General features: G+C 47.5%; 1 protein-coding gene across 1 annotated transcript in view; it reads left to right on the top strand.

Moving 5' to 3' along the window:
• Nucleotides 1–449: 449 nt before the first annotated feature.
• TTC1 (tetratricopeptide repeat domain 1) overlaps nucleotides 450–14,053 on the top strand; it is a 19,744-nt gene continuing 6,140 nt past the window's right edge. Inside the window, exons 1-5 of the mRNA XM_005418813.2 lie at nucleotides 450–877; nucleotides 8,959–9,019; nucleotides 10,110–10,222; nucleotides 10,407–10,443; nucleotides 12,162–12,310. Of these exons, the coding sequence (XP_005418870.1) occupies nucleotides 560–877; nucleotides 8,959–9,019; nucleotides 10,110–10,222; nucleotides 10,407–10,443; nucleotides 12,162–12,310 (678 nt within the window). The 5' untranslated portion in view covers nucleotides 450–559. The remainder of the gene's footprint in view (nucleotides 878–8,958; nucleotides 9,020–10,109; nucleotides 10,223–10,406; nucleotides 10,444–12,161; nucleotides 12,311–14,053) is intronic.

Genomic DNA, 14,053 nt, shown 5'->3' on the forward strand with positions numbered 1-14,053 from the left:
GCTGTGCCGGGCTGGCCCCGGGATCCGAGCTCGGCAGTTCCCGCAGTGCCCCGGCCCCGTGTCCCTTCACGGGACATGGAATCCGGAGAAGTTGCCCTCGCCCCGAGAGATCTGAGTTTCCCTTAGGGATGTCAAGAGCACTTTAAAGATTTGCAAATGTGGATAAGATAAATTAAATTTTTAACTTCATGTAGATGTGTATAAATATGCAAGGGGAGGGGGCAGAGCAGGGCCAGGCTGTGCTCCAGGCCCAGCAGTGCCCAGCAGAGCCACGGGCAGGGGCTGAGCCCAGCAATTCCCTGCCCAGGAGGCAGAACCGACCTGGGCAGTGCCAGCCCTGAGCAGAGCCCAGAGAGGGGCTGGAGGGTGTTCCAGAGCCACACGGACACCCCCCTGTGCCCTGTGTTTGGGAATGCAGGGGGTGGCCCCAGTGACCCCCTGTGGTCCCCTCCAGCCTCACCCCCCTGGGTGCTGGGGTTTGTTTGCTAATGAGCCTGTTAATGATGATTATTGAGTGTCACTCCTTTCTCATTGCCACAACCCCTCCCAGGAGCCCAGCATGGAAGAATTTAAAGCTGCAAGCCCACTTGAGGAGTCACTGAATCACCTGAAGCTGTCGGATCAGAAGGCTCCAGAGACTGCCCCCAGAGATGGCCAGCACCCCCAGAGCCTGGGCAGGGGCTGTGCCCCCTCCCCAGGCCAGGATCCCACAGAGGAGTGTTTCCATGACTGTCACGACTCCTTTGGGGCCAAGGGAGCTGTGCTGGATGATGAAGGGAACGTTCAGGATGACGGGAGTAGCTCCAGGAAGCAGACAGAGCTAGAGGAAGAATACTTGTTAGAACTAGAGAAAGATATGCCAGAGGAGGAGAAACAGGTAATGCAGAGCACAGTGCTGGTGTGAAATATCTGTGTGCAGGTATGAAATATCTGTGTGCAGTGATCTGTGTGCAGGTGTGAAATGATCTTTATGCAGTGATGTGCGTGCAGTGATCTCTGTACAGGTGTGCAATGATCTGTGTGCAATGACCTGTGTGCAGTCAGTGTTTGGAGTGTTCTGACACAGAGGCACCTTCAAAGCCCTCTAGTGTCTGCTTTGACTGTTCTAAATTCCCTCTTTTAGGTAACAAATGTTTGTGCCTTTCCTGGCTGCTCTCACTCCTCCCGCTCCAGGGCAGGTTTTGTGTGCCTGAGCAGTGGCTGGGGTGGCTGTGACTCAGAAATCAGTAATTTCAGCAACAAAACTCTTCCTGTTGCTACTGTCACTGTCTGTGCATCCCTGGTTTCCCCTGAGTGCCTGCAAGGTGCCTCTCCAAAACTCAGCAGATTTCAGGATGGTTTTCCTGAAAGGTTGGTTATGGGAATCCAGAGAGCAGGGGTTCCATTGGAGTAGTTCCCTGGGGGTTATTGGGGCTTTAATCAAACAAATCCACATTCAATCTGTGAGTTTGCTTTCACTGCTGTCACATTGGACAACCTCATCCTGCAGCAGGGAACAGACAAATGCAGTTTCTCATCTGTAAAACCAATCTTTGTGTAAATATCGAAGTTCCTTGAGGGGGAAAAGCAATACTGGGGAAGGACAACACGGGGTAGAGTCTCCTTGGAGTAGGATTGAGACTGAAAGTGCTTCTGGTCTGTGCTGGAGCTGGTGGGAATCCCTTTGGATCTCAGTTTGGGCTCTGAATGGGCAGAGTGATGCTGCCAGTTGTAATTCAGCAGTGAAGAATAGGGGGTGGCAGTGTCAGGAGGTGTTCTGGGGCATCCTTGGAGGATTTTAGTGCAAGTCCTTGCCCAGAGCCAGGGACATCTCTGGCACAGCCCCTCGGGTCCCTGTGCTGCTCTTTAACTATCCTGGAAACTTTTGTCCTGTGTTTAATTAGAATTTCCTTTATTGCAGAGCCCTCAGCATCCTGGAGTCCCTGTGGGAAGTCAGGGTCTTGTTGTTGCTGCTGTGGGAAGGAGTTTGTTTGATTTGTTTGATTTGGTTTTTACCCAAATCAGGGCAATCTCCAAATGCATTTCTCAGGTGCTGAGCAGAGGGCAAAAATCCTTCCTTGACCTCCTCAGACACAAAAATCATTTCATTGCCCTTGGGTTTTTTCCAGTGTGAGTGAGCAGTCCCTTTTTTCTCCTTGTGTTTATTCCTGTCCACTGAGGAGCGCTGTCATCATGAGTCACACTGGGGCTGCAGCACCTGCCTGGCACTTGAGAGCTTCACAGAAAAACTGCTGAAAACTGGGGGGAAATTGTTCTGGAACTGAACTCTGAAAAGAGCAGCAAGCGTGGCAATTGGCTGTGTTAATTTTCCTGCTGTTCCTGGTTTGGGTGTATTTTTAGATAATCATCTCATTTTGCACATGGATCTTTGCCTGCTGTCAAATGACCAAAATAATTGGGAATGTTGAATCTTGGCACTCAGCTTTGTGCAACTCCACTGAAAGGGGCTAAGGGAGTGCAAAACAACAACTGCTTCAAACTGGGAAGGTTTCCTCAGAGAAAGGCTGGAGGCAGCTGCAGCTCTCATCTTTCTGCAGGTTTATTTCCAGTGGTGTTGAGCAACTCTGCCTTTCAGGGTGGTTTGTGATTTCAGCTACCCAAACTGAGGGATTCTGTCTCTCACCAGCACCACAAGTACTGCATCAGCAGCTTTTTATGTTCCTCTGAGAGATTTCTGCATCTTGCAGGTTTTCAGATGTAGGTTTTTTTTCTCTAGCAAAGTATTGCTGGTACCTGGTACAAGCAGAGCTGCAGAACTGTGAATGCAGAGCAGAATCAGGAGCTCAGACAGTTGTGACAGCCACTGGAGTGGCCCCTTCCACGATCTCCCCCTGGACAGGTCACGCCTCAATTGCTGCTCCAACTCTGCTCCTTGTACTTGTTACTGATGGCCATGAATTTATTTTCCAAAGTGAAACATTCTGTATATTCTGATTATAAAAGATTCTGTTAAATCCTGCAGCTTTTAAGGAAAAGTCCTGCAGCCCCAGTCTGAAAACAGTGCTGTACATTCATTTACTCAGAACTTTTTTAAACCTTTAAAGCCTCCTTCCAATGACTCAAAAGGTTGGGTTTTTTTGAGAAGGGCAATGTGATTTTTTATTTATTTTTTATTGCAGCTGCAGCAAATGAGACAGAAATAGTCAGAAGTGGTTTTTGGCTGCTGAGGTGGGGAGCAGCCTCTCAGCAGTGCTGGGTCATTGTGAGCACTCAGGGGGAGAGCAGCTCTGAGGGCGGTGGCTCACAGGGAAATCAAACTGGATTTTTAGATGCAGGGCAGTTCTGGTTGAAGCAGACATCAAACAGCAGCCTGGTGCTGGCACCTGGGGAGATGGATTTGATTTGGCTGCTTGTCTAAAGCACAAAACTTCCCAGGAGCTGGTGCTGCAGCACCAGCCATAAACTGTGGGCTCAGGACACAAGGAGAGCTGCGTGTGAGCCCTGCTCCAGCCAAGTTTGTGGAGTTGCACCTCCTCAGGTTGGGGTTTTTGTTCCAAACCCCACTGCTGTGTTCAGCAGCTGGAATAAACAGGCTCTGTGGAGTGGTGTTCAGTAAAGGGCTGTAGGAAAAACCTCTGATTTATTCTGGAGATGTAAAGGCAGATCCAGGGCCTGGCTCTGGATCAGCTCGGAGGAAAACACTCACCTATGCAGAGGCTGCTGCAGAGCTCAGAGGGAAGGAGCAGGGAGGGATTGTGTGTTTTCTCTAATTACATTTCAAGAGCCCCACACACAGGGAGATTTCTGATGTTAAGCAGCAGGATTCCTTCCAGGGAGACAGCAGGGATACCCTGAGAAATTTTCTGTGGACAGAGAAGCAAAATAAGAACTTGCAGGGATATTAAGACACAAACCTGTAAGAAGTTCTCAAAACCACAGCCTGGTTCCTTGCCTGGGCTTGCACCTCTGAGCTTTTTAAGGATTGAAATTCACCTTTGCAGGTTTGGTTGTTGTTTCACAAGGCTGCTGCTGCTGCCTCAGCAGGGGCACTGAGCAGCAAATTGCTTTTGATGCATTCCAAGCAGATTTTTCTGGCTGCTTGTCAGTGACAGTGATGGCTTTGACGTGGGGCTGCTCTGCAGAATGAGTCTGAGGACGCCCAGCAGCTGTTGCAGGGTCAGTGTTAGCCCTGCTCTGAGGGCCACCCTTCCATGAGGAGTTCATCCAGTGCAGGCCTCCCAGTCCCTCAGCTCCTCCATCGTGGCAGATGCTCTCCTGTCCTGTGGCAAGGACTTCAGCACCTGGCCTCTAATTTTGGATTTGGAAGCCTGTGTTCTGTGAGACACTCAATAAATACCCCATATGCCTCCTGAGCAGTTCCTTCTCTGGCCTCTCCATGTGCCCAGGACCTGCAGCTGGCTGGATCACAATTCCTGTTCTGGCAGCAGAAATGGGTCAGCAACACAAGAGGAGATTCTTGAGGAGTGTCTTGTGAGCAGCTCTGTAAGAATGTGGTAGAACTGAATTTAAGAAATAGGATTTTTGAGTGATGCCTGAGATTCTTGCTGGTTTAAACAGTAAAATTTCCTTTTTTTAACCCCCCTGTTTCCTGCAGGCTCTAGGATATGTTAGAGAACATTGGCTTAGTGAAGACATTTCCTTTAAGCTGCCCCCTCCTCACCCTTCCTTTCCTCCCTGGGCCTTTAGGTTGATCCCATTGTTTCCATAAGGGGAAGCTTCTGTATAGAATAAAACATCCTGTCACATGTTCTGAGTTAAAGCCTGGAGAAGAACATTTGAGCAGTAAATCAGTATCTGCTGGAGTCATTAATTGCAAGAGCTGCTGACAAGAATTTGAATAAAAGCTGGAATTAGAATATCCCTGTGTGATTTATAATTCTTTGAGTTTTAAACAAACAAAATTCTTCTGCTGAGTGGCAATTTAATAGGAAGAGGGAAAATTCTCCCTTCATGTCCCTTTGAGTGCTGCTGTCTGATCTGAGTCCTGTGTTCAGTTGTGCATTTCTGTGGCAGGGAGTGCTGCTGTCACATCCAGGCCTTTCCCCTGGTGCTGATGGGTTTGTGCCTGTCCCTGCCCGAGGCTGTTCCTCTGCACACCAGGGATCAGTGGCACTCTTGTCACCCAGCAAGGGCCACACTTAGGCTGGGCTTAACTGGGGCTGGCAGGGAGAGCTGTGACCTCCTTCCCTGGTCTGGCACTGCTGCTTCCAATTCCATGGAATTTGGTGATTTGGTAGAAGAAGGGGTAAAGTTCTTTTCCATGGAGTCCCAGGGAGCAGGGCCAGGCCAGGTCCATCCCTGCCAGTGCCCTGGCAGCTCCCAAGTGCAGCTTTGGGGCTTTGGGGGTGACTCCAACCTGAAACTGAGATCCAAGGCCTGGGATGCAGGATAGAGCAGTAGCTTCCCAAAACTGCAGGGGGAAGCAGACAGCTGCTAATGAGTGACTGAGCAGTGGGACTGGCAGCTGAAAAATGCTTTCCTGATCTGTTTAAAATTCCAGTTCCTGTGCCCCCTCTGAACTGCAGGAATTTGGATGTCCCTGGTTTGGGTGACCTTCCCAAGGGACTGAGGGGCAGGCTCACTGGAAGTAGAACCTCTCTAGAACTGGAGCCAGGAACAGTTCCCAGCAAAGGGAAATCAAGGGATCAGTCCCAGCAGAGGAACAGCCAGAGGAAATGTTATGGGCAGTGTCACAAACTGAGGCTCCCACTGGCTGCTTGGGGATTTCACTTCCAGCACTTTCTGTTGCATTGCTCATTTCCCAAGGAAACAGGGAATTTGTAGGTTGCTGTCTTCTCTAATAATGCTGTTATTATTATAAAAATTACATTTAATATCCAAATAAAATTTATTTATAATTATACAGTTATAAATAAATTCTATAAAATTCTATTTTATATCATGTTTTTCTTGTTAACCCTGAGTGTTTTGGCAGAGTAGCTGAGGTGCAGGGGCTGTGTGGGATTTAGGTTTGTACTTTATTGTCACAAGGCCAGGCTGTCCCTTGTCATGACTTGAGATCATCTCCAGCAGCCCTGGCTTTGCCAGGCAGGTTTGGGTTAAATACTGTTTTTTTTCTGAGTAGGGGATTGGAATTCAGTACCCAAATTTAAGCATTTCTAATCAGATCCTGTAAGAATCATCACCAGTTACATTCAGTTATTTCTTCTGAACTTCAAAAAGATATTTAAACCACATCACAGTCAGTACCTGCCATGCAATTTGTCATCTTTGCATTACTAAAATTCACAAAAACCCCAAACCTTCAGGTTTTGCTGCCACTGAAGAGCAAATGCCTCACTGGGGAGCTGTGACTGCCTGCAGGGCTGTGTGTGAGCAGCCCTGGGGCAGGAGTAGGCCAGGATGGCTTTTCCTGGGATTCTGGGATTCAGGCTGACCTCATTCCCTGCCAGGGAGGGAGGGAGGCAGCTCCGGGGTGCTTGGGGGGACACTGTGGGGACACTGTGCACATCCCTCAGGACTGATCCATCCCAGAGCTGCTGGCAATCCCCAGGGCAGGGCTGGAGTGCTTTGGGGTTTTCCCTGGATCCCAACAGCTTCTCCTCGCTGTAGCTGAAATGGAAATCCTGAGAGTTGTTCAGTGCTAGGAATTTCTGTTCCAGGAGTGTCTGGATGAGGAATAAATAATGCATTTATTTCACACCCAGCCTGCTTTGTAGGGCAGTGCCTTTAGCACTGAGGGGCTCATCCATTTTTCATGCTCTCACATTTTGTGGAAAAGCCAGAGGAATTGGCTTTGAGATGTTGCTTCTTGGTCAGTGATACCTGAAATGCAAATCCATCGATGTGCAGGAGGTTCCCTACAGACTTCTCCTTTTTAAAAATACTTTGGCCACTCAATTTGGAAGTGAAACCCATAAACCAGGGATTTGTTGAAAATGTTGGTCAGGCTCTCACAGAAATGCAGGTTTTGAACCATTGCTGCTTTGCAGGGAGCTGAATAAATTACAAAATCATACACAGAGCTCTTAAAAGTGCTGCTTTGTTGCTTTGTTGTTTTTCCTTTTACTCCTTTTTTAGTATAAAGCTTATTCTGAAGCTTTCTTGCTGCAAATCACTTTTTATATTAGCATTTAATGTATAATTAGGGTAAAATTTAAAATTATTTGGATAAAATGAAACAAAATATTGATAATACAGGTGAAACTTTTCATCCAGCATCCCTTGATTCCAGGGATTCTGCCTCAGGACTGCTGTGAGCAGGCTGTAGTTGTGTTGATAATAAAAATCCTTTCATTCTTGTGGAGCTGTAACTGAACCCTGTGCAGCAGAGAGTGCTCGTGGCACTGAAAGGCCACTTCTAAATAGGTCATGAGCAATGAAGTCAGTGGGGTTTGTGTTTCAGGCAGCCCTTCCCCTCACTGAGGGCATCTGTGGAGATCTTTCCAGCAGGATCCTCATCTCAGGCCTGCCCTGTGCTCACATGGGGCTGCTTTGTTCAGTGCCACGAGAGCTTGGGATCATTGTCACCCTTTGTGCCCTGCAGAATATTTAAAATGCCTTTTTGTGGGGTCCAGGCAGGAATTTCTGTCTGCTGCCTGGAAAACTGAGGTGTAGCAGTTCCACATTGCCTGTGCTGAGCAGCAGAGTTCTGCATTACACAGAGATCTGGGATTTTCATGCAGCCTGAAATGTGGAATTTGTATGTTCATGTTTAGAAAGCACCAAGTGTGTCCCTTGGGGTGTTGTGGAAGGGTTTGGGAGTTTGTCAGCCCTCCCTGAGCAAAGGCATTTCCTGAACAACTGGGCATGGTTTGTGTGCCCTGTGTTTTTGGGGTTTCTTTCAGATGTGAGCAGTGATTGCTATTGGAGAAGCTATTTAATGGGCAGTAGGAACAAATGTGATGCTCTGAGCATGTATCAAAGGGGTCAGGTGAGATTCTGCTGGGCCATGGCTCATGTCCTTCCACTGAGGCTGATCTGTTCTCAAGGTGTGCCAATGGTCAGGGGAATCAATCCCCAAAGCCACAAAAGCAGGAGGGAGAACCTGGGATTTTGAGCTGTTTGTCAGCTCCTTGGCATAGCTGGGAGCTGCTGCAGTGCTCCACACTCTGTACTATATTTAGCTGTTTCCAAGGAGATGTTCTGTGTGATATTGATAATTGCATTAATCCTTGATTCACACAATCTGCAGGAAAGGAAACTGCTCCTTTTCCTACTGTTGGCTTTTTAATTGCTCAGTGATCTGTCATTTACAGACACCTCCATTGAAGTCCTTTGTGTGCTGGGAGAAAATCCAGTGCTCCAAGGATGGGGTTTGTAGCAGTCCTGAGCTCTGTGGGGTTCCTGCCCTTGCCTGCTTTGTTTCAGGGCTGTCTGCAGTGGCAGGGGTGGCAGGGATGGCTCGGGGACATCCTGGGGTTTCTGTGTCACAGCCTGGGAGCCTGAGCCTGGCCTCCCCTTGTGCCAGGATGTTCATGGTTGAGAACACAGCTCTGCTCACACGTGCAGTTCCCACTGCACAAAGAACCTGCTTCTGGGGGTTCTCTTACTCCCCATAAGAAATCTTTCAGGGCAGAAATCTTTCTCAGCCTGGACCTTTTCCTTGTGCACCTCTGAAAATAACCAGAATTGCTGAGGTGGAATTATTTCAAGCAAAACTTGTGAGACTTTACATTTAAAATATATTCTGCACAGTTGACCTGCAGTGAGTGAATTAAATGGAGTTGGAAAGGAGAAGCAAACAGCCAGTAAAAGCTGATGTGTTGGTTTAGAGCATGGAATTCTCCATGGATGCTCTCCCTGCATCCTGGTGGCTGTGGAGTGGAGCTTTTTAATTGCCTTGCTGTTACACTCCAGTGTTCCATGAATACAGAAAGTATTTCATGTCACAGGGTCTACAAGCAGATCTTGGCAGAGTTAAAACTCTTCAAGTTCTGTTTTATTCTGTTCCCTTCCATACTTTATTTGGAACTACAGCTGACCTAGTTGCTCATTTCAGTGAAATACTCTGAGACATTGTCTTTCCTTTTGTAGAAAAGAAGAAAGGAGAGCACGGGGCTGAAGGAGAAAGGAAATGAGCACTTCAAGAAAGGAGGTGGGTTGGTCATCTCTGAACACACTGTGGGTGTTAGATATCCCACGTTAGTACTGAGCCATCGTGGGGGTGCTGCAGGAAGCCCTGAGGAGGACCTCACACTGTCCTTGCTGAATTTTATCACCTCTTGCATTTTTCATCCAGCTCTAGAGAAGAGACAGAGCTATCAGAGCTCCTTTGGAGTTGTTTAAATCCAAAGGTTTGGATACTAAAGCAGGATTCCCACAAAAACCATGGATTTTGGACTGCTTTCCAAGAGCCAGGGTTTCTTTCACTCATCAAAAAAGGCTTCTCTGGGGCTCTGAGTTGGGCTGATGGTTGTGCTTAGAACTGATGCAAGATCTGGGGCTCTGTAGCTGTCTTGTACCTTTATACATTGATTTTAGTGAACAAACAGAAGGGGGGAAATGGTTTTGACACCTGCTTTTGATTGAACCTGCTGTGGGTGGAGGATTCCCAGAGAAAGCAGGAATTGCAGGCTCCTGCCTCCCTCAGCCAGCAGGACACAGGCAGGGAATCTGTGTGCCCTGGGGAGCAGGCAGAGGCTGGAGATGCCTCATGGAGTCCTAAGGGAACACAGCTCTGGAATGACTGAACACAGCTCAGGATGATTCCCAGCTCTGGAGGGCATCAGAGAGGGCAGGAGGGAAGTGCTCAGCCCAGGAGAGCCACAGGCCTGGAGTGTTGCTGGGTTCTCACCCCTGGCCTCTCCTTGATCTTTCAGTCAGGTGAAGATGATGTGGCCATACAAGCTCCCTGCAGCTGCTCTGAGCAGTGCAGTGGCAGCTTTCAGCACTTCAGCCAAAGGGATTCCACCTCTGCTCAAAGAGGAAACAATGTCAGGGATGAGAATTACATCCACTCCTGCTGCACTTGTTGCATTCAGCTCAGTATATTCCTGCTTTTATTAGCAAAATTAAGTAAATCCTAAAATAATCAATTGTATTTATGTACTTAGTAATGCTTTTGAGAGCAGCTACTGATTCTGGTGTCACATCAGCAGATACTGAGAACTGTTTCCAAAGGAGCCTCAGCCATGGGTTCAGTGGTTTGAAATGAATGGTTTGGTTTGGGTTTTGTTGCTCTGCAGACTATGGAGAGGCAGAAGACTCCTACACCAAGGCCCTGCAGATCTGCCCAGCCTGCTTCCAGAAGGACAGGGCTGTTCTGTTCTCAAACAGAGCTGCTGCAAAAATGAAACAGGTCAGTGCTGGTTTCATTCTGTGTCACACTGGACTGAGTGTGGCACAAATGCAATTGTGACGTGACCAGGGCCCTCCAGGACCATCCCCACCTTGTCCCCAGCCCAGAGCACTGAGTGCCACCTCCAGGGCTGGGGACATGAAGAAATGTGACTTCAATCTAACAAAACTGTTTTGTGTTCTAGGACAAGACAGAGGCTGCCCTGAGTGACTGCACCAAAGGTACTTTTTCCTCTCTGTGCTGTCCTTGTGCCAGATTTTTGTACATAAATTGTGTCATTTAGTGCCTTTACTGCAGAGCTGTAATTTTGGGCATAAGGGTCTTTAAAGAACTGAACAGAAAGCACCTGATTTGTATTACTTATTTTGTAAAACGTCTGTCAAACCTTTCCTAATCTGCAGTAATTTACTTTCTATTCTCTTGTACCATAAGGCTCCAGTTTGTACTTGTTTTTAAGAGGACAGTCTTTTATGTGGAAACTGTTTCCCACACCTGTGATTTCAAACCCACTTCCACCTGCTATCCCCCCCAAATCCTGGTTTAATCCCAGGTTCCAAAGAACTCTGAGGCTTTATAGAGTTAACAGCATTATCAAATCCCTTTCCTGCACAGCTTTTGCTTTGTCACCAGGGCTTATGTTCCCCTGTTCCTGCCCTGCACAGTTCTGTCTCTGCACCTTCTGGTGGAATCAGTTCAGCTGTGCTTTGCTTTATTGCTTCCACCCACTCACCCACCCTCGAGTGTTTGTTAAACTCCCTGTGACAGCTGGGGAAAAAATCCAAATTACCAATCAGAGAACTAATCCAGTGGCTGTGTGCCAGCCCTGCCTGCACAGAAATGGGAGCTGTGCTTGCTGAAAGGGCTCCTGGAGGTACCAAATCCTCCCTGGCCTCTCTCACTGGGGCTTTGCCTGGTTTTGGAGCTGCTGCTTTCTGAAAAACACCTTGAATTTTGCAGTGGCTCAGAGGAAATCAATGTGCTTTGAGCAGGGAGACTTCAGCTGCCAGGGCCTGACACTCCCCAGGGACTGGAGCACAGCAGAGAAATTCAGTCACCTGCAGCTTGCTGACTGTGCCATTGCCTTTGTCCTTGCCAGAAGATAAACTGGAATATTTACCTGGATAATTTGAGATTTAATTGTCCTCAGAACCATTTTAATGAGCTGGGAATTATAAAATGGACAGAGCTCTTTCTGTGATGAAAAATCTTTCACATTCCCTGTTTCTCTGGTGAAATCTTTCACATTCCCTGTTTCTGTGGTGGAAAATGGATGAAGGAATTCTTGAGGAATTACCATGTGGAGGTGACTGCTGAATTTAGCATTCAGTCTGAACTGTACTGCAGAGAGCCCTGGCTGCCAAGGGAGTGAGGGGAGGGAGAGCTGAGATTCAGTCAGGATGCTCCTCTGCCAGCTCTCAGGGCTGAAATCACTGTTTGTGCATTCCCAACACAACCTGAACTGTTTGATAATAAATTCAGAAGAGCTCCAGAAATTCTCCTGGAGTTTGTCTCCACTTGAACTGAGATAAGCGTGGCAGGGCTGATTTTCCCTGCTGTGTGTGTCTGGAGGGATGTTTAACTTTAGCTGCAATCTAATAATAGCCACTTGCTAAACACACAAAAACCGAAATATCTTGCAGGTCCTTAAAGTTTCTGTAGCATCACTTAGAATCCCTGCATGGATAGGATTGCACATTTAAAGCTTTGTGATCATAAATCACTTCCATCTGTGAGGGGTTGTGGACATTAAATGAAATATGATCATGAGACTGTCCCAGGCAGCTGCTTCTGAATTCCAGCTTAGCTTTAGGCTGTGCCTCTGCTTGATCCTGAGTTACATTCTAAGGACAACTTACAAATCTAATACACACTTGAGAATTCACTTGAGGGCTGGAGAAATGTTTCAAGTACAATCCTGGGCTTTGCTTTTGTTTTGCAGCTGTGGAATTAGACCCTCACTATGTCAGAGCTTTGCTGAGGAGAGCAGAACTCTATGAAAAAACAGAAAAATTAGATGAAGCTCTGGAAGATTATAAGGCAGTCCTAGAAAAAGACCCCTCAGTTCATCAAGCCAGAGAAGCTTGCATGGTAAGCTTAAGCCTTTCAGTGAACTTTGGCCTAACTTTATTTATCATTATTTTGGTTCAGCTTCACGCCAGTGAACCTGCAATGGATTCTGCTTCAGAAGGAAAAAGAAACTCACGTGCATCACCTGCAGATTTGTCTCTAAACCCACGCTGAATATGTTGTTACAAAAATCTTCTTGAAAGGCTTACTTGTTTTAAGTCTCCATTTGGGAAAATAAATCATTAGCAGTGATTGTGCCCCCCTTTTCCCCACACTGTGGTGTTGTAAGTGACAGATTAGGAACAGCTTTTATGGCATATTAGGCAAGAAACCTTGCCTGGAATGATTTCCTGGGGGACTGGATCAGTTGCACTGATGGCAGAAAATATTCTGCTTAACTGTGTGAGTGCTGTTGGTGGTGAGGGGTGACCCCATAAAACAGCTGAGCTCCCATAATAAAGGACCTGGAGCTGGGCTGGGGCTTCCCCTGGGCCAGGAGCAGCTCCCCAGGGAATGGGCACAGCCCAGAGCTCCAGCAGGGTTTGGACACTGCTCCAGGGATGCTCAGGCTGGGGTTGTTGGGTCTGTGCAGGGCCAGGAGCTGGGCTGGATGATCCTGGCAGTCTCTCCCCACTGAGGATAACCCAGGATTCTGAGTCAGAGCCTCAAGGCTGGCAGGTTCTGTTCCTTGGAGCCCTGCAGAGCCAGGATTTCCTCCCAGTGGCTGTGCCCTGATGCTCCCACAGCAGAGCCCTCATCCAGCCCCAGAAGGGAATCCCCAGCAGTGCTGCTGCTGCTTCAGACCCAGTTCAGAATTTATTTAGTGTTTATTCCTGATTTCTGTGCCTGGACAGTGCAGAGGGAGGGGTTCACCCCCTCCTGCTCCCTGAGCTCCCTTGGCCAGGCAGAGCCTTTGGCTGCAGAGCCCTTTGGACAAAATGCCCTAATTCCCCTGCCCTGGCATTTGGTCTGTTCTGCCTTCAGCTGGTCCGTGTTAGATTTGAGGGAAGAAGCAAACTATTGAGAGTGAAGTTTAAAACTCCCTTCTTTAAAACCTGTTAATGAAATCCTGACAGCTATAATTTTACACTTTTCAAATATTCATTATAAATCTCTAAATCTCATAATGAAACCCCCCAAGTTTCAGCTGTTGACTCCACATACCTGGTTACATCTCTAACCTGGAGGAGGCTGAGAAGCTTTGCTCTGTTGTCAGGTAAAAGTGTCTCTGCTTTGCAGGAATATCACAGGATCTTTTCCCCCTCACTGGCAATGAAAATGATGCCTCAAGAAAATCTGCAAATGGGCTTCATTCACAGTTAGAGCAAATCTTCCTCCTCCCTGCCCACAGCAATGATCTCACACGGCTCTAGGGAATGTCATGACCCTGTTAAATGACAGATTAAAATATGAAATGCACAATAGTTCTTTGATTCCAGATTTGGTACCTGCTCCAATACTCGAGCACTGTTTGTATTTCAGGAGTGTAGAGCTGGGGTTCTGATTTCAATCCTCAGTTATTTTTGACTTTTTCAATGCCAGACTAAGCAGTCTGGAATTACCATGTTTGTGCTCAAATCACCCCTATTGCTGCTTTCCCAGAAAGTTTCATTATATGGAAGCAGTGGTTAGGTTTGGGTTTTCACAGGTGTGTAACTGATGGGAGAATTTCAGCCTCCACACAGTTCTTGAGGGATTTTAGGGCAGATGAAGAGATTTCCCAGAAGCAGCTGTAGTTTGGGATAAGTATCACAGACACCAGAT

This window comes from Geospiza fortis, unplaced genomic scaffold (assembly GCF_000277835.1).
Source record: "Geospiza fortis unplaced genomic scaffold, GeoFor_1.0 scaffold55, whole genome shotgun sequence".
NCBI lineage: Eukaryota > Metazoa > Chordata > Aves > Passeriformes > Thraupidae > Geospiza > Geospiza fortis.